The sequence below is a fragment of the Nerophis lumbriciformis genome, linkage group LG26 (genome assembly GCF_033978685.3).
Source record: "Nerophis lumbriciformis linkage group LG26, RoL_Nlum_v2.1, whole genome shotgun sequence".
Taxonomy (NCBI): domain Eukaryota; kingdom Metazoa; phylum Chordata; class Actinopteri; order Syngnathiformes; family Syngnathidae; genus Nerophis; species Nerophis lumbriciformis.
The window spans coordinates 1,155,908-1,178,049 of record NC_084573.2 but is presented as its reverse complement, the minus strand read 5'-3'; the positions used below and the strand labels follow the sequence as shown (position 1 = coordinate 1,178,049).

The 22,142-nt window shown below is 38.4% G+C and overlaps 1 protein-coding gene across 1 annotated transcript in view; it reads right to left on the bottom strand.

Moving 5' to 3' along the window:
- The window catches only part of LOC133624080 (A-kinase anchor protein 6-like), a 78,731-nt gene that overhangs the window by 39,122 nt on the left and 17,467 nt on the right, over positions 1-22,142 (bottom strand). The window contains exons 3-10 of the mRNA XM_061987690.1: positions 19,312-19,421; positions 19,101-19,242; positions 18,528-19,034; positions 18,139-18,402; positions 17,942-18,058; positions 17,733-17,861; positions 17,534-17,656; positions 17,202-17,459 (exon numbers count right to left, since the gene is read on the bottom strand). Of these exons, the coding sequence (XP_061843674.1) occupies positions 17,202-17,459; positions 17,534-17,656; positions 17,733-17,861; positions 17,942-18,058; positions 18,139-18,402; positions 18,528-19,034; positions 19,101-19,242; positions 19,312-19,421 (1,650 nt within the window). The remainder of the gene's footprint in view (positions 1-17,201; positions 17,460-17,533; positions 17,657-17,732; positions 17,862-17,941; positions 18,059-18,138; positions 18,403-18,527; positions 19,035-19,100; positions 19,243-19,311; positions 19,422-22,142) is intronic.

Genomic DNA, 22,142 nt, shown 5'->3' with positions numbered 1-22,142 from the left:
TTAAGTCACTATGTCCATAATGTGTGGTCACATTTAAGTCACTATGTCCATAATGTGTGGTTACTTTTAAGTCACTATGTCCATAATGTGTGGTCACATTTAAGTCACTATGTCCATAATGTGTGGTCACATTTAAGTCACTATGTCCATAATGTGTGGTTACTTTTAAGTCACTATGTCCATAATGTGTGGTCACATTTAAGTCACTATGTCCATAATGTGTGCTCACATTTAAGTCACTATGTCCATAATGTGTGGTCACATTTAAGTCACTATGTCCATAATGTGTGGTCACATTTAAGTCACTATGTCCATAATGTGTGGTCACATTTAAGTCACTATGTCCATAATGTGTGGTCACACTTAAGTCACTATGTCCATAATGTGTGGTCACATTTAAGTCACTATGTCCATAATGTGTGGTCACATTTAAGTCACTATGTCCATAATGTGTGGTCACATTTAAGTCACTATGACCATAATGTGTGGTCACATTTAAGTCACTATGTCCATAATGTGTGGTCACATTTAAGTCACTATGTCCATAATGTGTGGTCACATTTAAGTCACTATGTCCATAATGTGTGGTCACATTTAAGTCACTATGTCCATAATGTGTGGCCACATTTAAGTCACTATGTCCATAATGTGTGGTCACATTTAAGTCACTATGTCCATAATGTGTGGTCACATTTAAGTCACTATGTCCATAATGTGTGGTCACATTTAAGTCACTATGTCCATAATGTGTGCTCACATTTAAGTCACTATGTCCATAATGTGTGGTCACATTTAAGTCACTATGTCCATAATGTGTGGCCACATTTAAGTCACTATGTCCATAATGTGTGGTCACATTTAAGTCACTATGTCCATAATGTGTGGTCACACTTAAGTCACTATGTCCATAATGTGTGGTCACATTTAAGTCACTATGTCCATAATGTGTGGTCACATTTAAGTCACTATGTCCATAATGTGTGGTCACATTTAAGTCACTATGTCCATAATGTGTGGCCACATTTAAGTCACTATGTCCATAATGTGTGGTCACATTTAAGTCACTATGTCCATAATGTGTGGTCACATTTAAGTCACTATGTCCATAATGTGTGGTCACATTTAAGTCACTATGTCCATAATGTGTGGTCACATTTATGTCACTATGTCCATAATGTGTGGTCACATTTAAGTCACTATGTCCATAATGTGTGGTCACACTTAAGTCACTATGTCCATAATGTGTGGTCACATTTAAGTCACTATGTCCATAATGTGTGGTCACATTTAAGTCACTATGTCCATAATGTGTGGTCACATTTAAGTCACTATGTCCATAATGTGTGGCCACATTTAAGTCACTATGTCCATAATGTGTGGTCACATTTAAGTCACTATGTCCATAATGTGTGGTCACATTTAAGTCACTATGTCCATAATGTGTGGTCACATTTAAGTCACTATGTCCATAATGTGTGGTCACATTTAAGTCACTATGTCCATAATGTGTGGTCACATTTAAGTCACTATGTCCATAATGTGTGGTCACATTTAAGTCACTATGTCCATAATGTGTGGTCACATTTAAGTCACTATGTCCATAATGTGTGCTCACATTTAAGTCACTATGTCCATAATGTGTGGTCACATTTAAGTCACTATGTCCATAATGTGTGGTCAAATTTAAGTCACTATGTCCATAATGTGTGGTCAATTTTAAGTCACTATGTCCATAATGTGCGGTCACATTTAAGTCACTATGTCCATAATGTGCGGTCACATTTAAGTCACTATGTCCATAATGTGTGGTCACATTTAAGTCACTATGTCCATAATGTGTGGTCACATTTAAGTCACTATGTCCATAATGTGTGGTCACATTTAAGTCACTATGTCCATAATGTGTGGTCACATTTAAGTCACTATGTCCATAATGTGTGGTCACATTTAAGTCACTATGTCCATAATGTGTGGTCACATTTAAGTCACTATGTCCATAATGTGTGGTCACATTTAAGTCACTATGTCCATAATGTGTGGTCACATTTAAGTCACTATGTCCATAATGTGTGGTCACATTTAAGTCACTATGTCCATAATGTGTGGTCACATTTAAGTCACTATGTCCATAATGTGTGGTCACATTTAAGTCACTATGTCCATAATGTGTGGTCACATTTAAGTCACTATGTCCATAATGTGTGGTCACATTTAAGTCACTATGTCCATAATGTGTGCTCACATTTAAGTCACTATGTCCATAATGTGTGGTCACATTTAAGTCACTATGTCCATAATGTGTGGTCACATTTAAGTCACTATGTCCATAATGTGTGGTCACATTTAAGTCACTATGTCCATAATGTGTGGTCACATTTAAGTCACTATGTCCATAATGTGTGGTCACATTTAAGTCACTATGTCCATAATGTGTGGTCACATTTAAGTCACTATGTCCATAATGTGTGGTCACATTTAAGTCACTATGTCCATAATGTGTGGCCACATTTAAGTCACTATGTCCATAATGTGTGGTCACATTTAAGTCACTATGTCCATAATGTGTGGTCACATTTAAGTCACTATGTCCATAATGTGTGGTCACATTTAAGTCACTATGTCCATAATGTGTGGCCACATTTAAGTCACTATGTCCATAATCAAGTCGCTACGTTGATTAAGTCCATATAAGGATGAAGTCGCTACGTTCATTAAGTCCATATAAGGATTAAGTCGCTACGTTGATTAAGTCCATATAAGGATGAAGTCGCTACGTTGATTAAATCCATAAAAGGATTAAGTCGCTACGTTCATTAAGTCCATATAAGGATTAAGTCGCTACGTTGATTAAGTCCATATAAGGATGAAGTCGCTACGTTGATTAAATCCATAAAAGGATTAAGTCGCTACGTTCATTAAATCCATATCAGGATTAAGTCGCTACATTCATTAAATCCGTTTAAGGAATAAGTCACTCCGAGGATTAGGTCATTAGGTGGATTAAGTCACTTTGTCAATTAAGTCGCTGCGGTAAATTGCTACGTAGATTTAGTCACTACATCAATAAAGTCGCAACGTTAATTAAGTTGCTACGTCGATCAGTTCACTCCATCGATAAAGACGCCACGTTGATTAAGTCGCTACGTCGATTAAGTCGTTATGTCGATTAATTTATTACGTCGATTAAGTTGCAACGTTGGTTAAGTTGCAACGTGGATTCATCCACTACGTCGATTAAGTTGTTACATCGATTAAGTCGCAATGTCGGTTAAGTCGTAACGTTGATTAAGTCGCAACGTCGATTAAGCCGCTAAGTTGATTAAGTCGCAACATCGATTAGGTCGCAACATTGATTAAGTTGTTACGTCGATTAAGTTGCAACGTCGATTAAGCCGCTAAGTCGATTAAGTCGCAACGTCGATTAAGTCGCAACGTTGATTAAGTCACAACGTCGATTAAGTCGCAACGTCGATTAAGTTGCAACCTCGATTAAGCCGCTAAGTAATTTAAGCCGCTAAATTGATTAAGTCACAACATCGATTAAGTCGCAACGTCGATTAAGTCGCAACATCGATTAAGTCACAACGTCGATTAAGTCGCAACGTCGAATAAATTGTTGCATCGATTAAGTTGCAATGTCGATTAAGCCGCTAAGTCGATTAAGTTGCAACATCGATTAAGTCGCAACATCGATTAAGTCACAACGTCGATTAAGTCGCAACGTCGAATAAATTGTTGCATCGATTAAGTTGCAATGTCGATTAAGCCGCTAAGTCGATTAAGTTGCAACATCGATTAAGTCGCAACATCGATTAAGTCACAACGTCGATTAAGTCGCAACTTCGAATAAATTGTTGCATCGATTAAGTTGCAATGTCGATTAAGCCGCTAAGTCGATTAAGTTGCAACATCGATTAAATCGCAACATCGATTAAGTCATTACGTTGATTAAGTCGCAACGTGGATTAAGTTGTTGCGTCGATTAAGTCACAGTCAATTAAGTCGTTACATCGATTAAGTCATTACATCGATTAAGTCATTACATCGATTAAGTCGCAACTTCGATGATGTTGCGTCGATTACGCCGCTAAGTCGATTAAGTCACAACATTGATTAAGTCGCAACGTCGATGAAGTTGTTGCATCGATTAAGCCGCAACGTCGATTAAGTCGCAACATTGATTAAGTCGCAATGTCGATTAAGTTGTTACGTCGATTAAGCCGCTAAGTCGATTAAGTCGCAACATCGATTAAGTCGCAACGTTGATTAAGTCGCAACATCGATTAAGTCGCTAAATCGATCAAGTCGCAACATCGATTAAGTCGTTACATCGATTAAGTCATTACGTTGATTAAGTCACAGTCGATTAAGTTGTTGCGTCCATTAAGTTACAGTCGATTAAGTCGTTACATTGATTAAGTCGTTACATCGATTAAGTCGTTACGTCGATTAAGTCATTACGTTGATTAAGTCGCAACGTGGATTAAGTTGTTGCGTCCATTAAGTCACAGTCAATTAAGTCATTACAACGACTAAGTCATTACATCGATTAAGTAGCACTGCCGATTAAGTTGTTGCGTCGATTAAGTCATTACATCGATTAAGTCGCAACGTCAATTAAGTCGTTACATCGATTAAGTCATTACATCGATTAAGTCGTTACGTTGATTAAGTCGCAACGTCGATTAAGTCACAGTCGATTAAGTCATTACATCGATTAAGTCGCAACGTCAATTAAGTCGTTACATCGATTAAGTCATTACATCGATTAAGTCATTACATTGATTAAGTCGCAACGTCGATTAAGTTGTTGCGTCGATTAAGTCATTACATCGATTAAGTCGTTACGTTGATTAAGTCGCAACATCGATTAAGTCATTACATTGATTAAGTCGCAACGTCGATTAAGTTGTTGCGTCGATTAAGTCATTACATCGATTAAGTCGCTACGTTGATTAAGTCCATATAAGGATTAAGTCGCTACGTTCATTAAGTCCATATAAGGATTAAGTCGCTACATTCATTAAATCCGTCTAAGGAATAAGTCACTCCGAGGATTAGATCATTAGGTGGATTAAGTCACTTTGTCAATTAAGTCGCTGCGGTAAATTGCTACGTAGATTTAGTCACTACATCAATAAAGTCGCAACGTTAATTAAGTTGCTACGTCGATCAGTTCACTCAATCGATAAAGACGCCACGTTGATTAAGTCGCTACGTCGATTAAGTCGTTATGTCGATTAATTTATTACGTCGATTAAGTTGCAACGTTGGTTAAGTTGCAACGTGGATTCATCAGCCACGTCGATTAAGTTGTTACATCGTTTAAGTCGCAACGTCGATTAAGTTGCAACGTCGATTAAGCCGCTAAGTTGATTAAGTCGCAACATCGATTAGGTTGCAACATCGATTAAATTGTTACGTCGATTAAGTTGCAACGTCGATTAAGCCGCTAAGTCGATTAAGTCGCAACGTCGATTAAGTCGCAACGGTGATTAAGTCGCAACGTTGATTAAGTCGCAACGTCGATTAAGTTGCAACCTCGATTAAGCCGCTAAGTAATTTAAGCCACTAAGTTGATTAAGTCTCATCATCGATTAAGTCGCAACGTCGATTAAGTTGTTGCGTCGATTAAGCCGCTAAATCGATTAAGTCGCAACGTCGATTAAGTCATTACATCGATTAAGCCGCTAAATCGATTAAGTCGCAACATTGATTAGGTCGCAACATCGATTAAATTGTTGCATTGATTAAGTTGCAACGTCGATTAAACCGCTAAGTCGATTAAGTCGCAACATCAATTAAGTCGCAATGTCGATTAAGTCGCAACATCGATTAAGTTATTACATCGATTAAGTCATTACGTTGATTAAGTCGCTACGTCGATTAAGTCGCTACGTCGATTAAGTCGCTACGTCGATTAAGTCGTTACGTCGATTAAGTCATTACGTTGATTAAGTCGCAGTCGATTAAGTCGCTACATCGATTAAGTCGTTACGTCGATTAAGTCATTACGTTGATTAAGTCGCAACGTGGATTAAGTTGTTGCGTCGATTAAGTCACAGTCAATTAAGTCGTTACATCGATTAAGTCATTACATCGATTAAGTCGCAATGTCGATTAAGTTGTTGCGTCGATTACGCCGCTAAGTCGATTAAGTCACAACATTGATTAAGTCGCAACGTCGATTAAGTTGTTGCATCGATTAAGTCGCAACGTCGATTAAGTCGCAACGTCGATTAAGTTGCTACGTCGATTAAGTCGCAACGTTGATTAAGTAGCAACATCGATTAAGTCGTTACATCGATTAAGTCATTACGTTGATTAAGTCGCAACATCGATTGAGTCGCAACATTGAATAAGTCGTTACATCAATTAAGTCATTTCGTTGATTAAGTCGCACAGTCGATTAAGTCGCTACATCGATTAAGTCGTTACGTCGATTAAGTCATTACGTTGATTAAGTCGCAACGTGGATTAAGTTGTTGCGTTGATTAAGTCACAGTCAATTAAGTCGTTACATCGATTAAGTCATTACATCGATTAAGTCATTACATCGATTAAGTCGCAACTTCGATTAAGGTGTTGCGTCGATTACGCCGCTAAGTCGATTAAGTCACAACATTGATTAAGCCGCAACGTCGATGAAGTTGTTGCATCGATTAAGCCGCAACGTCGATTAAGTCGCAACATTGATTAAGTCGCAATGTCGATTAAGTTGTTACGTCGATTAAGCCGCTAAGTCGATTAAGTCGCAACATCGATTAAGTCGCAACGTTGATTAAGTCGCAACATCGATTAAGTTGTTGCGTCGATTAAGTCACAGTCAATTAAGTCGTTACATCAATTAAGTCATTACATCGATTAAGTCATTACATCGATTAAGTCGCAACGTCGATTAAGTTATTGCGTCGATTACGCCGCTAAGTCGATTAGGTCACAACATTGATTAAGTCGCAACGTCGATTAAGTTGTTGCATCGATTAAGTCGCAACGTCGATTAAGTCGCAACGTCGATTAAGTTGTTACGTCGATTAAGCCGCTAAGTCGATTAAGTCGCAACATCGATTAAGTCGCAACGTTGATTAAGTCGCAACATCGATTAAGTCGTTACATCGATTAAGTCATTACGTTGATTAAGTCGCAACATCGATTAAGTCGCAACATTGATTAAGTCGTTACATCGATTAAGTCATTACGTTGATTAAGTCGCACAGTCGATTAAGTCGCTACATCGATTAAGTCGTTACGTCGATTAAGTCATTACGTTGATTAAGTCGCAACGTGGATTAAGTTGTTGCGTCGATTAAGTCACAGTCAATTAAGTCGTTACATCGATTAAGTCATTACATCGATTAAGTCATTACATCGATTAAGTCGCAATGTCGATTAAGTTATTGCGTCGATTACGCCGCTAAGTCGATTAGGTCACAACATTGATTAAATCGCAACGTCGATTAAGTTGTTGCATCGATTAAGTCGCAACGTCGATTAAGTCGCAACGTCGATTAAGTCGCAACGTCGATTAAGTTGTTACGTCGATTAAGTCATTACGTTGATTAAGTCGCACAGTCGATTAAGTTGCTACATCGATTAAGTCGTTACGTCGATTAAGTCATTACGTTGATTAAGTCGCAACGTGGATTAAGTTGTTGCGTCGATTAAGTCACAGTCAATTAAGTCATTACATCGATTAAGTCATTACATCGATTAAGTCATTACATCGATTAAGTCGCAATGTCGATTAAGTTATTGCGTCGATTACGCCGCTAAGTCGATTAGGTCACAACATTGATTAAATCGCAACGTTGATTAAGTTGTTGCATCGATTAAGTCGCAACGTCGATTAAGTTGCAACGTCCATTAAGTTGTTACGTCGATTAAGCCGCTAAGTCGATTAAGTCGCAACATCGATTAAGTCGCAACGTTGATTAAGTCGCAACATCGATTAAGTCGTTACATCGATTAAGTCATTACGTTGATTAAGTCGCTACGTCGATTAAGTCGCAACATTGATTAAGTCGTTACATCGATTAAGTCATTACGTTAAGTCGCACAGTCGATTAAGTCGCTACATCGATTAGGTCGTTACGTCGATTAAGTCATTACGTTGATTAAGTCGCAACGTGGATTAAGTTGTTGCGTCGATTAAGTCACAGTCAATTAAGTCGTTACATCGATTAAGTCATTACATCGATTAAGTCGCAATGTCGATTAAGTTGTTGCGTCGATTACGCCGCTAAGTCGATTAAGTCACAACATTGATTAAGTCGCAACGTCGATTAAGTTGTTGCATCGATTAAGTCGCAACGTCGATTAAGTCGCAACGTCGATTAAGTTGCTACGTCGATTAAGCCGCTAAGTCGATTAAGTCGCAACATCGATTAAGTCGCAACGTTGATTAAGTCGCAACATTGATTAAGTCGTTACATCGATTAAGTCATTACGTTGATTAAGTCGCACAGTCGATTAAGTCGCAACATTGATTAAGTCGTTACATCGATTAAGTCATTAGGTTGATTAAGTCGCAACGTCGATTAAGTCGCAACATTGATTAAGTCGTTACATCGATTAAGTCATTACGTTAAGTCGCACAGTCGATTAAGTCGCTACATCGATTAAGTCGTTACGTCGATTAAGTCATTACGTTGATTAAGTCGCAACGTAAATTAAGTTGTTGCGTCGATTAAGTCACAGTCAATTAAGTCGTTACATCGATTAAGTCATTACATCGATTAAGTCGCAATGTCGATTAAGTTGTTGCGTCGATTACGCCGCTAAGTCGATTAAGTCACAATATTGATTATGTCGCAACGTCGATTAAGTTGTTGCATCGATTAAGTCGCAACGTCGATTAAGTTGCTACGTCGATTAAGCCGCTAAGTCGATTAAGTCGCAACATCGATTAAGTCGCAACGTTGATTAAGTCGCAACATTGATTAAGTCGTTACATCGATTAAGTCATTACGTTGATTAAGTCGCAACGTCGATTAAGTCGCAACATTGATTAAGTCGTTACATCGATTTAGTCATTACGTTAAGTCGCACAGTCGATTAAGTCGCTACATCGATTAAGTCGTTACGTCGATTAAGTCATTACGTTGATTAAGTCGCAACATAAATTAAGTTGTTGCGTCGATTAAGTCACAGTCAATTAAGTCGTTACATCGATTAAGTCATTACATCGATTAAGTCATTACATCGATTAAGTCGCAACGTCGATTAAGTTATTGCGTCGATTACGCCGCTAAGTCGATTAGGTCACAACATTGATTAAGTTGCAACGTCGATTAAGTTGTTGCATCGATTAAGTCGCAACGTCGATTAAGTCGCAACGTCGATTAAGTTGTTACGTTGATTAAGCCGCTAAGTCGATTAAGTCGCAACATCGATTAAGTCGCAACGTTGATTAAGTCGCAACATCGATTAAGTCGTTACATCGATCAAGTCGCAACATCGATTAAGTCGTTACATCGATTAAGTCATTACGTTGATTAAGTCACAGTCGATTAAGTTGTTGCGTCGATTAAGTTACAGTCGATTAAGTCGTTACATTGATTAAGTCGTTGCATCGATTAAGTCGTTACGTCGATTAAGTCATTACGTTGATTAAGTCGCAACGTGGATTAAGTTGTTGCGTCCATTAAGTCACAGTCAATTAAGTCATTACAACGATTAAGTCATTACATCGATTAAGTCGCACTGCCGATTAAGTTGTTGCGTCGATTAAGTTATTACATCGATTAAGTCGTTACGTTGATTAAGTCGCAACGTCGATTAAGTCACAGTCAATTAAGTCATTACATCGATTAAGTCGCAACGTCAATTAAGTCGTTACATCGATTAAGTCATTACATTGATTAAGTCGCAACGTCGATTAAGTTGTTGCGTCGATTAAGTCATTACATCGATTAAGTTGTTACGTTGATTAAGTCGCAACGTCGATTAAGTTGTTGCGTCGATTAAGTCATTACATCGATTAAGTCGTTACGTTGATTAAGTCGCAACGTCGATTAAGTTGTTGCGTCGATTAAGTCATTACATCGATTAAGTCGTTGCGTTGATTAAGTCGCAACGTCGATTAAGTCACAGTCGATTAAGTCGTTACATCGATTATGTCGCAACTTCAATTAAGTCCTTACGTTGATTAAGTGGCCAAATGGTTTTGTTTTGTAGGAGGCCTTATGCAAATGAGACAACTTAACGCTCATGTTGATACATGACGATCAGTTTGTGTGGTTTTGATATCGACGTTGATACATGGTGATATTGATGTTGATACATGGAGACGATCAGTTTGTGTAGTTATGACATCAATGTTGATACACGATGATCAGTTTGTGAGGTTGCGATATTGATGTTGATGCATGATGACATCAATGTTGATACATGATATCGATCAGTTTGTGTATTTGTGATATTGATGTTGATGCATGATGACGATCTGTTTGTGATATCAATGTTGATACATGATGATATCGATGTTGATACATGATGACGACCGGTTTGTGTGGTTGTGATATTGATGTTGATACATGACTCCGAACAATTTGTGTGGTTGTGATATCAATGTTGATATATTATGATCAGTTGTGTGGTTGCGATATTGATGTTGATGCATGATGATATCAATTTTGATGCATGATGACGATCAGTTTGTGTGGTTGTGATATCAATGTTGATACATGATAACATCAATGTTGATGCATGATGACGATCAGGTTGTGTGGTTGTGATATCAATGTTGATACATGATGATATCAATGTTGATACATGACGATAGCAATTGTGATACAAAATTATATCGATGTTGATACATGATGATGTCGATATTGATACATGACGATATCAATGTTGATACATGACAATATCAATGTTGATACATGACAATATCAATGTTAAAACATGACGATATCGATTTTGATACATGATGATATCATTTGTGAAACAATTATATCGATGTTGATACATGATGATATTGATATGATACATAACGATATCGATGTTGATACATGACAATATCAATGTCGACACATGTCAACCAGTTTGTGTCTTTGTGATATAAATGTTGATACATGACGATATAGATGTTGATACATGACAACGATCAGTTTGTGTGGTTGTGATATTAATGTTGATAAATGATGATATCGATGTTGATACATGATGATATCAATTGTGATACATAATTATATGTTTGTTGATACATGATGATATCGATGTTAATACATGACAATATCAATGTTGATGCATGATGATATCAATTGTGATACATAATTATATCGTGGTAAAACATGTTATCGATGTTTATACATGACGATATCAATGTTGATACATGATGATGTCAATATCGATGCATGACAATATAGATGTTGATACATGATATCGATGTTGATACATGAAGATTTCGATGTTGATACATGATGATATCGATGTTGATACATAACGATATAGATGCTGATCCATGATGATATTAATGATGCATGTCAATATTGATACATGACAATATCAATGTTGATACATGATGATATTGATGTTGATACATGATGTCAATATTGATACATGACAATATTGATGTTGATACATGATGATATCGATGTTGATACATGACGATATAGATGCTCATACATGACGATATAGATGCTGATACATGATGATATTAATGTTGCTACATGATGATGTCAATATTGATACATGATGATATCGATGTTGATACATGATGATTTTAACGTTGATACACGATGTCAATATTGATACATGACAATATCGATGTTGATACAAGATGATATTAATGTTGCTACATGATGATGTCAATATTGATACATGACAATAGCGATGTTGATACATGATGATATCGATGTTGATACATGATGATATCGATGTTGATACATAATGATTTTAACGTTGATACACGATGTCAATATTGATACATGACAATATCGATGTTGATACAAGATGATATTAATGTTGCTACATGATGATGTCAATATTGATACATGACAATAGCGATGTTGATACATGATGATATCGATGTTGATGCATGATGATATCGATGTTGATACATGATGATATTAACGTTGATACACGATGTCAATATTGATACATGACAATATCGATGTTGATACAAGATGATATTAATGTTGATACATGATGTCATTATTGATACATGACAATATCGATGTTGATACATGATCATATCGATGTTGATACATGATGATATTAACGTTGATACATGATGTCAATATTGATACATGACAATATCGATGTTGATACAAGATGATATTAATGTTGATACATGATGTCATTATTGATACATGACAATATCGATGTTGATACATGATGACATCGATGTTGATGCATGATGATATCGATGTTGATATATGATGATATCGATGTTGATACATAACGATACAGATGCTGATCCATGATGATATTAATGTTGATGCATGTCAATATTGATACATGACAATATCGATGTTGATACATGATGATATCGATGTTGATACATGACGATATAGATGCTGATACATGATTACATGATATTAATATTGATACATGATGATGTCAATATTGATACATGACAATATCGATGTTGACACATGACTATATCAATGTGGATACTTGTTGAGGATAACGATGAGGTGTTTTGTTACTTTTGGACTTTGTCTGACTTGTGTAATCCTCATTGTCTCATTCTTTTATTTTCCTCCACGCCGCCCTGCTGGGCCAATCAGACGCTGCCCCGCCCACCCCCCGCCGGCAGCTCCCGCTCAGACGCCTCACGCTGCGGCCAGACGGCGGCCGAGATCACATGACGGGGATCCGAGCGCGCCGACTCTTCCAGAAGCTTCTTCTGCTTCCCCGCCAGCTCGTCAGACGAGCCGCGTGTTTATTCGGCGCCTCGTGAACTTTCATGAAGCGGCCGCCGCTTTTTTTACGTGCGCGGGTCACAGATGCGGCTCGAGACGCGCCGCGAGACGGGACCTCCAGGTCGAGCGGGCCGGCCGAGGACAGAGGCGAGAAAATGTGATGAAATTTTTAAAAAGATGAAATATGCTTCTGGGTGTTGCGATCAGTGTGTGTGTGTGTGTGTGTGTGTGTGTGTGTGTGTGTGTGTGTGTGTGTGTGTGTGTGTGTGTGTGTGTTGCGGCGAGAGAGAAGGTCGTCGTCTTCTTCTTCTCTCACTTCCTCAATTAGGCAACTCATCATTACATGATGCTAATTAAGCAGCTAATCAGCTAATTAGCCGCGAACAGAGAGGAAGCACCCGTACGTGTGTGTGTGTGTGTGTGTGTGTGTGTGTGTGTGTGTGTGTGTGTGTGTGTGTGTGTGTGTGTGTGTGTGTGTGTGTGTGTGTGTGTGTGTGCTGATGGATAATGCATTTTAAAAATGTCCATAGAATGTTTGGTTTGACAGTAAATGAGATTATTTGTCAGAATTGTGTTACAATAAAATCAGTGTTGTCGTTTTTTTATGGAGTTTATTTTGCATTTTTATTACCAAGCTTATTTTATTTATTTTTTTACGCTGAATTTATGCAACGAAATTTTTTCAAATTATGCTGACTATTTAGAAAAAAAATCTGTGTTTTAAAAATGCAGCGCATTACAATTATGTGTAAAAAAAAATCAGTGTATACAAATTCAGTGTAAAGAAATTGTGTGTAAAAAAAGAAAATGTGTAAACAAATTCAGTGTAAAAAAAAAAATGTGTGTAAAAAAATCGGTGTATAAAAATTCAATGTATGAAAATTCAGAGTAAAAAAATGTGTAAAAAAAATCAGTGTATAAAAATTCAGTGTAAAAAACAAACTTGTGTAAATAAAAAACAAATCAGTGTATGAAAATCCACTGTAAAAAAATGTGTAAAAATCAGTGTAAAAAAATGTCACCATATAAAAATTCAGTGTGAAAAAGTTAGTTTGAAAAAAATCAGTGTATAAAAGTTCAGTGTATAAAAGTGTGTGCAAAAAAAACAAGTGTATGAAAAACCAGTGTAAAAAAATGTGTTTGAAAAAAAAAATCAGTGTATAAAAATTGTGTAAAAAAAAATCAGTGTAAGAAAATGTGTAAAAAAAAAAATCTATGTATAAAAAGTCAGTGTAAAAAAACTAAATTGTGTAAAACAAATCAGAGTATGAAAATCCACTGTAAAAAAAATTATTTAAAAAAAATCAGTGTATAAAAATTCAGTGTGAAAAAGTTAGTTTGAAAAAAATCAGTGTATAAAAGTTCAGTGTATAAAAGTGTGTGCAAAAAAAACAAGTGTATGAAAAACCAGTGTAAAAAAATGTGTTTGAAAAAAAAAATCAGTGTATAAAAATTGTGTAAAAAAAAATCAGTGTAAGAAAATGTGTAAAAAAAAAAATCTATGTATAAAAAGTCAGTGTAAAAAAACTAAATTGTGTAAAACAAATCAGAGTATGAAAATCCACTGTAAAAAAAATTATTTAAAAAAAATCAGTGTATAAAAATTCAGTGTGAAAAAGTTAGTTTGAAAAAAATCAGTGTATAAAAGTTCAGTGTAAAAATGTGTGTGCAAAAAAAAAAACAAGTGTATGAAAAACTAGTGTAAAAAAATTTGTTTGAAAAAAAAATCAGTGTATAAAAATAGTGTAAAAAAAATCAGTGTAAGAAAAAGTGTAAAAAAAATCGATGTATAACAATTTTGTGTAAAAAAAACTAAATTGTGTAAAACAAATCAGTGTATGAAAATCCAGTGTAAAAAAAATTATTTAAAAAAAATCAGTGTATAAAAAGTCAGTGTAAAAAACTAAATTGTGCAAAAAAAAATCAGTGTATGAAAATCCAGTGTAAAATTCAGCATATAAAAATTCAGTGTGAAAGTATTCAAAATTCAGTAAAAAAAAAGTGTGTAAAAAAACAAATGTATGAAAAACCAGTGTAAAAAAATGTTTGTAAAAAAAATCAGTGTATAAAAATTCAGTGTAAAAAACTAAATTGTGCAAAAAAATCAGTGTATGAAAATCCAGTGTAAAATTCAGCATATAAAATTTCAGTGTGAAAGTATTCAAAATTCAGTAAAAAAAAAAGTGTGTAAAAAAAACAAATGTATGAAAAACCAGTGTAAAAAAATGTTTGTAAAGAAAATCAGTGTATAAAAATTCAGTGTAAAAAAACAAGTGTGTAAAAAATCATTGTATGAAAATCTTGTGTAAAAAGATGTGTAAAAAAAAATCAGTGTATGAAATTCAGTGTAAATTTTTTTTAATAAAAAATCTGTTTGTGAAAAACCAGTTTAAAAAATGTGTAAAAAAGATCAATGTATAAAAATTCAGTGTAAAAAAATTCAGTCTATAGAAATTCAGTGTGAAATAGTGTGAAAAAATCAGTGTATGAAAATTCAGAGTAAAAAAATGTGTAAAAAATCAGTGTATAAAAATGATGTGTAAAAAACAAAATTGTGTAAAAACAAAAACAAATCAGTGTATGAAAATCCACTGTAAAAAAAAATTGTAAAAAATCAGTGTAAAACAATTTCACCTTTTTCACACCTCAGTGTGAAAAGGTTAGTGTGAAAAAAATCAGTGTATGAAAATTCAGTGTAAAAATGTGTGTGCAAAAAAAACAAGTGTATGAAAAACTAGTGTAAAAAATGTGTTCAAAAAAAAAAATCAGTGTATAAAAATAGTGTAAAATAAAATCAGTGTAAGAAAAAGTGTAAAAAAAATCGATGTATAAACATTTTGTGTAAAAAAACTAAATTGTGTAAAACAAATCAGTGTATGAAAATCCAGTGTAAAAAAAATTATAAAAAAAAAAAATCAGTGTATAAAAATTCAGTGTAAAAAACTAAATTGTGCAAAAAAAAATCAGTGTATGAAAATCCAGTGTTTTAGACTGTAAAAAAATCAGTGTAAAATTCAGCATATAAAAATTCAGTGTGAAAGTATTCAAAATTCAGTAAAAAAAAAGTGTGTAAAAAAAACAAATGTATGAAAAACCAGTGTAAAAAAAATGTTTGTAAAAAAAATCAGTGTATGAAATTCAGTGTAAAAAAATTTTTATAAAAAATCTGTGTATGAAAAACTAGTGTAAAAATGTGTAAAAAAGATCAATGTATAAAAATTCAGTGTAAAAATATTTTTTGTAAAAAATTATCAGTGTATGAAAAACCAGTGTAAAAAAAATTAATGTAAAAAAAATATCAGTGTGTGAAAATTCAGTGTAAAAAATGTTTGTAAAAAAAAAATCAGTGTATGTTAAAATGGCAATGACAGAACAATATTCCGATTACAGTAATTCACTGTAAAAACATTACATTTTACACAAAAAAAACCTCTATCAACTGAATTTTACTGTAATAACCACAGCTATATTGTTTTTCCGTTTACAGTAATTCGCTGTAAAAACAGCAATTGTTGAGTTTAAAGTAAAATTGCGAAAAACAACCTTAGATTTTTAAAAATATTACGTTTACAGTAATTCACTGTAAAAACAACATCAAATCTCTCCAAAAAAAAACCTGGCGCCTCAGTGGACAGAATTTTACTGTAAAAAAAACATCTATATCGCTCTTCCGTTTACAGTAATTCACTGTAAAAACTACCAGTCATTCACTGTAAAAACGACCTTCAATTTTACAGTAAAAACCCGTCAGCTCAGTCGCCAGAATTTGACCTTGAAAGTAAGAGTGGTACTACTTTTCCCTTTACAGTAATTCTCTGTAAATTCTGCCGTTTTTTTATTATGTATTTTATTTCCGTGAGTGGAGCGTTCCCAGCGACGACCCCTTGTAGTCTGGGACGGTCCAACGGTGGTTTCCGGGAGAAGAAGTCTGGCGGGTAACGATTTGAGTCCGGGTCTAACGGCGTCTAATTAAGCATGCGGCAAACCCTCAGCGCTATTGACATGTTGCCATATTCAATATGGCAGATATGACTGATTAGTCCACGGTCTGGTCAATAATCCACCTGCCAATCAAAGGTGACCTTTCCAGGTGGGATGATGGATTAGTGGCCCGACAGAGACGCTCTAATCCATCACGTCCGCAACCGGAAGACTGATTTGGCTTAGGACTTGTCCTCTTTTGTCTCCGGCAAAGTTTGCCTCGGTCTTTCAGGCCACCCTAGCGTCTTGGCGGTCTGGACCAGGCTAAGCCAACTATTCTAGGTGTTGTTTGCTTCGGATTCACAAAAGTCCACAAATGCCTTGCGGAGGATGGGACTAAGGTGTTCTTACCTCGATCTTCTTCCACACGTCCGAGTCTTGGTCCTGGGGAACGTCCTCCAGCAGCCGTCGCACCAGAGACGCACCGCCGAGTCTGTCCAGGGGGGACGCACCAGGTCGCAGGCGGCGGTCGGCAGACTTTCGGCCGTCCTCCCCCTCGGACTGCAGCTCGCTCAGCGGGCCGGACTCGATGCTGTCGTCCAATGAAGGCGCGATGTCGCTGGAGGAGGCGGGGCTATAGCGGCCCAGGTGGCTGCAACCGTTTGGATTCTGTTTGGGCGGCGAGTGGGAAGAATTTGTCAAAACGGACGTCGCAAAGCTCGATCAAATCTGCCGTGACGTACGAGTAACAGAGAAGGAACATCATCCGCACTCTCAGGAGAGTCCCAGTCCGTGCTGAGCTCCGTCAGATCCCAGTCGTCCACATCCTGCAAAGCCTCGTGGGTGACTTCCTCGTCGGCGGACCTCTGCAACAAACGCAGGGGGGTTTAGTCCAGAAGACGATGTGGTCTGAGGGTGGGACACCCTCCCAAGTCCACTCACCAGTGTGTGGGCCAGACTCTCCAGATTGACGACCAGCATGTCGCTCTTGTGGAGCTGAGCTGGAAGTGCCAAGAACTCCTCTGAGCCAAACCAGTGCTCTCGGTCTGGACTGGTTTCTGATAAACCCCCCTGCAAGGCAGACAGAATATCTTATTTGTCCACAGAAAAGACCAGAAGACAATCAACCTATTTTCAGAACTGACACAGACTTTATGTTCTTTGCCCTTCACCATCCAGTCCGCCATCTTGCCAGAAGGTCCGTGGTCAGAGTCCTCCTCTGAGCCAAACCAATGCTCTCGGTCTGGACTGGTTTCTGATAAACCCCCCTGCAAGGCAGACAGAATATCTTATTTGTCCACAGAAAAGACCAGAAGACAATCAACCTATTTTCAGAACTAACACAGACTTTATGTTCTTTGCCCTTCACCATCCAGTCCGCCATCTTGCCAGAAGGTCCGTGGTCAGAGTCCTCCCCACTTGCCTCCAAGTCTGAGGACAGGACTTGCTCCCTCATGGGGGATGGGGGCGAGGAGTCGGAGTCAACCTCGCTGTGTTCATATGTCTCAGATGCAACTTCTTGTGGAGGTGGGACAATGTCTCCTCCAAAGGAACTCCTGTGGTCCGTCTGTGGTCTCATGTGGCGTCTCTGAATGCTGTGACCGTTCATGACCTGCAGGAAAGAACTCAATGAGCGAACATACTTCTCCAAGACTTGAAGAACCAGACAGAGACTGATGGACAGCTTGCCACAACAAAAACTTTCTTAACTGTTGCTCAATTTGAAGATGGACAAACCTGCAGGTTCTCAGGGGACTGAGATCTGTCTTCTGGACAAACTGAGCCCAGCTCCAACCAGAACTTGGAGCGGTCTGGAGGATCCATAAGATTTGGGGTGCTCCGATTATTACACTCAGTGACTGGACTAACACTTCTCGCACCTGCTCTGGTCTTCTGAACCTGGTCTGAGACCAGATCGACTGTCTTTGGGATCGACGGCTCTGTGTTTTGGTTCTGACAGGAAAGAGACTGCTTTGCCGCCTCGTTTAGTTCAGCTAAACAGTTTTGCAGGTCGTGTTTTGCTAGTTTGGATTCTTCAATCTTCTCTAAATCTGCTTTCTGGTCCACATCCTGGACCTGATCTAGCTCCAAGCACGTGTCTCCGATCTCAGGCTCCTCCCCCGGGCTGTAGTCGCTCAGCTCAAAGGCAGTGATGCCGCAGTCCAGAGACAAGTAGTCCTGACTGCAGCGGATGGTCAGCTTGCCGCAGTCGTCTACCTCCGTCAAGGCGTCCAGACGACGAGGCTGCGGAGCAAGAGGCGAGTGAGTAGGAAGCTAGAGAGGAAGATAAGGAGGTAGGAGTTAAAGAACCTGATGCTGGTCTTGGCTGAACGCCTGCAGGATATCCGTCTGCCTGGTGAAGTTTCCGTTTGGGTCCTGCAGACCCTGCAGGAGTCTCTCCTTCAGAACCAGAACGGAGACCCTCAGCTGGTGCCACAGCAGCTGGACCGTCCTGAAACACACACACACACAGAAGCGTTGGAAAAACTGTGTGCAGGTTCTGATGAGTTCTGGTTCTGACCTGATGTCGACTATGATGTTGACAGAGTAGGACAGAAGCTTGAGGGAGAACTCGGTCTCCAGCAGAGCGTGGATCTGCTCCACATGGTCCGAGATGTCCTCGCAGATGTCCTGAAAAAGATCAGAATCACGTAAAAAGCAGAACTTCGTGGACCTTGTGACGTTTCCACATTTAGACACGACCGACACTCAAAACATTTTCAAAATAAAGGCACATGTGGACATGATAGTGGTCTAGACTCACATGGAGGTTCTGGTCCTAAAGTGCTGATGGCCATGTGACCATAAATAGAAAGGAGCAGACGTGAATCAGCGACAGGAAGTAAAATTAGACGACCTTTAGCAAAAGTGGGTCTCTTGGTTCTGAGCCCAGACATGAAGCTGGTCTGAGCTCAGCCAATCAACACTCCTCTCATTCCGGACCCGACCGGCGCCTGGACTGGAATGTGGGTCGCAGACTGGTGGCTCCTTCAAAATAAAGCTACCACACTGCAAAACCACGGCCGGCTGGACCAGAACTGACACCGAGGGTGGGCAACAACCGGTCCACGTGAAGTTCTGACCCTTTCCTGTGACCAGAACTGACACCGAGGGTGGGCAACAACCGGTCCACGTGAAGTTCTGACCCTTTCCTGTGACCAGAACTGACACCGAGGGTGGGCAACAACCGGTCCACGTGAAGTCCTGACCCTTTCCTGTGACCAGAACTGACACCGAGGGTGGGCAACAACCGGTCCACGTGAAGTTCTGACCCTTTCCTGTGACCAGAACTGACACCGAGGGTGGGCAACAACCGGTCCACGTGAGGTTCTGACCCTTTCCTGTGACCAGAACTGACACCGAGGGTGGGCAACAACCGGTCCACGTGAAATTCTGACCCTTTCCTGTAGCAAAATATGTTTTATTTTGAAAGGCCGGTCGGTTCCACCACATGCAGATTCAGGTTCTCTCTCTGGAACTCCCAACACCGCCTCAAAAATGTTCTTGTGGGACTTCAAAGAGCGCCCGGAGGGTGGAAGGGAGGGGGCGTGTCCTGAATGACATTTCTACACACACACACACACACACACACACACGCTCGGCCCGGGTTCTAACGGTGGACGTGGACGTCAGGTCCAATCCCGCCTCTCCCCCGTCATGGCCGACATCAAAGCCATCAGAGCGGCGGCGCTCAAAGGAGGTGCGACGTGAGGAACTATTGCGTCCAATAACCATCAAACTCCGCCCCCTCGGCTTGGAAGCACGCCGCCTGTCAAACACACACACTTAAACACACACACACACACACACACACACACGTGCACACACATACACACACTCATTTAAACACACACACACATTTAACACACTTAAACACACACATGTACACACACTCTCGTTTAAACACACACATCCACACACACATACGCGTACACACACATTTAAACACACACACTTAAACACACATAAACACATAGACACACTCATTTAAACACACACACATTTAACACACTTAAACACACTCATCCACACACACGTACATGTACACACACACTCATTTACACACACTTAAACACACACATGCACACACACCTACACACACACTCATTTAAACACACACACATTTACACACACTTAAACACACACAAAGACATACACTCATTTACACACTTAAACACACACGTACACACACATATATGTACACACACGTATTTAAGCACACACACACATTTGCACACACTTAAAAACACATGCACACACATATACAAGGACACACACGTATTTAAACACACACACATTTACACACACACACAATCATTTAAACACACACACATGTACACACACTTAAACACACAGATGCACACACACCTACACACACTCATTTAAACACACACACATGTACACACTTAAACACACACATGCTCATTTAAACACACACACACACACACATTTACACACACTTAAACACACACATGCAGTTACACACACTTAAACACACACATGCACACACTAACACATACGTATGCACACACACTTTCACACACACACATTTAAACACACACACATTTAACACACTTAAACACACACATGTACACACACTCTCGTTTAAACACACACATCCACACACACATACACGTACACACACATTAAACACACACACTTAAACACACATAAACACTAATTTAAACACACACATTTATCACACTCAAACACACACATGTACACACACTCTCGTTTAAACACACAAAACCACACACACATACACGTACACACACATTTAAACACACATACACACATAGACACACTCATTTAAACACTCACACATTTAACACACTTAAACACACACATCCACACACACGTACATGTACACGCACACTCATTTACACACACTTAAACACACACATGCACACACACCTACACACACACTCATTTAAACACAAACACATTTAACACACTTAAACACACACATACAGTTACACACACTTAAACACACACATGCACACACTAACACATACGTATGCACACACACTTTCACACACACTCATTTAAACACACACACACACACATTTACACACACATTTACACACCTAAACACACACTCATCTAAACACACACACATTTACACACACTTAAACGCACACAAAGACATACACTCATTTACACACTTAAACACACACGCACACACACGTACACACACGTATTTAAACACACACACACACACACACACATTTGCACACACTTAAAAACACATGCACACACATATACAAGAACACACACGTATTTAAACACACACACATTTACACACACACACAATCATTTAAACACACACACATGTACACACACTTAAACACA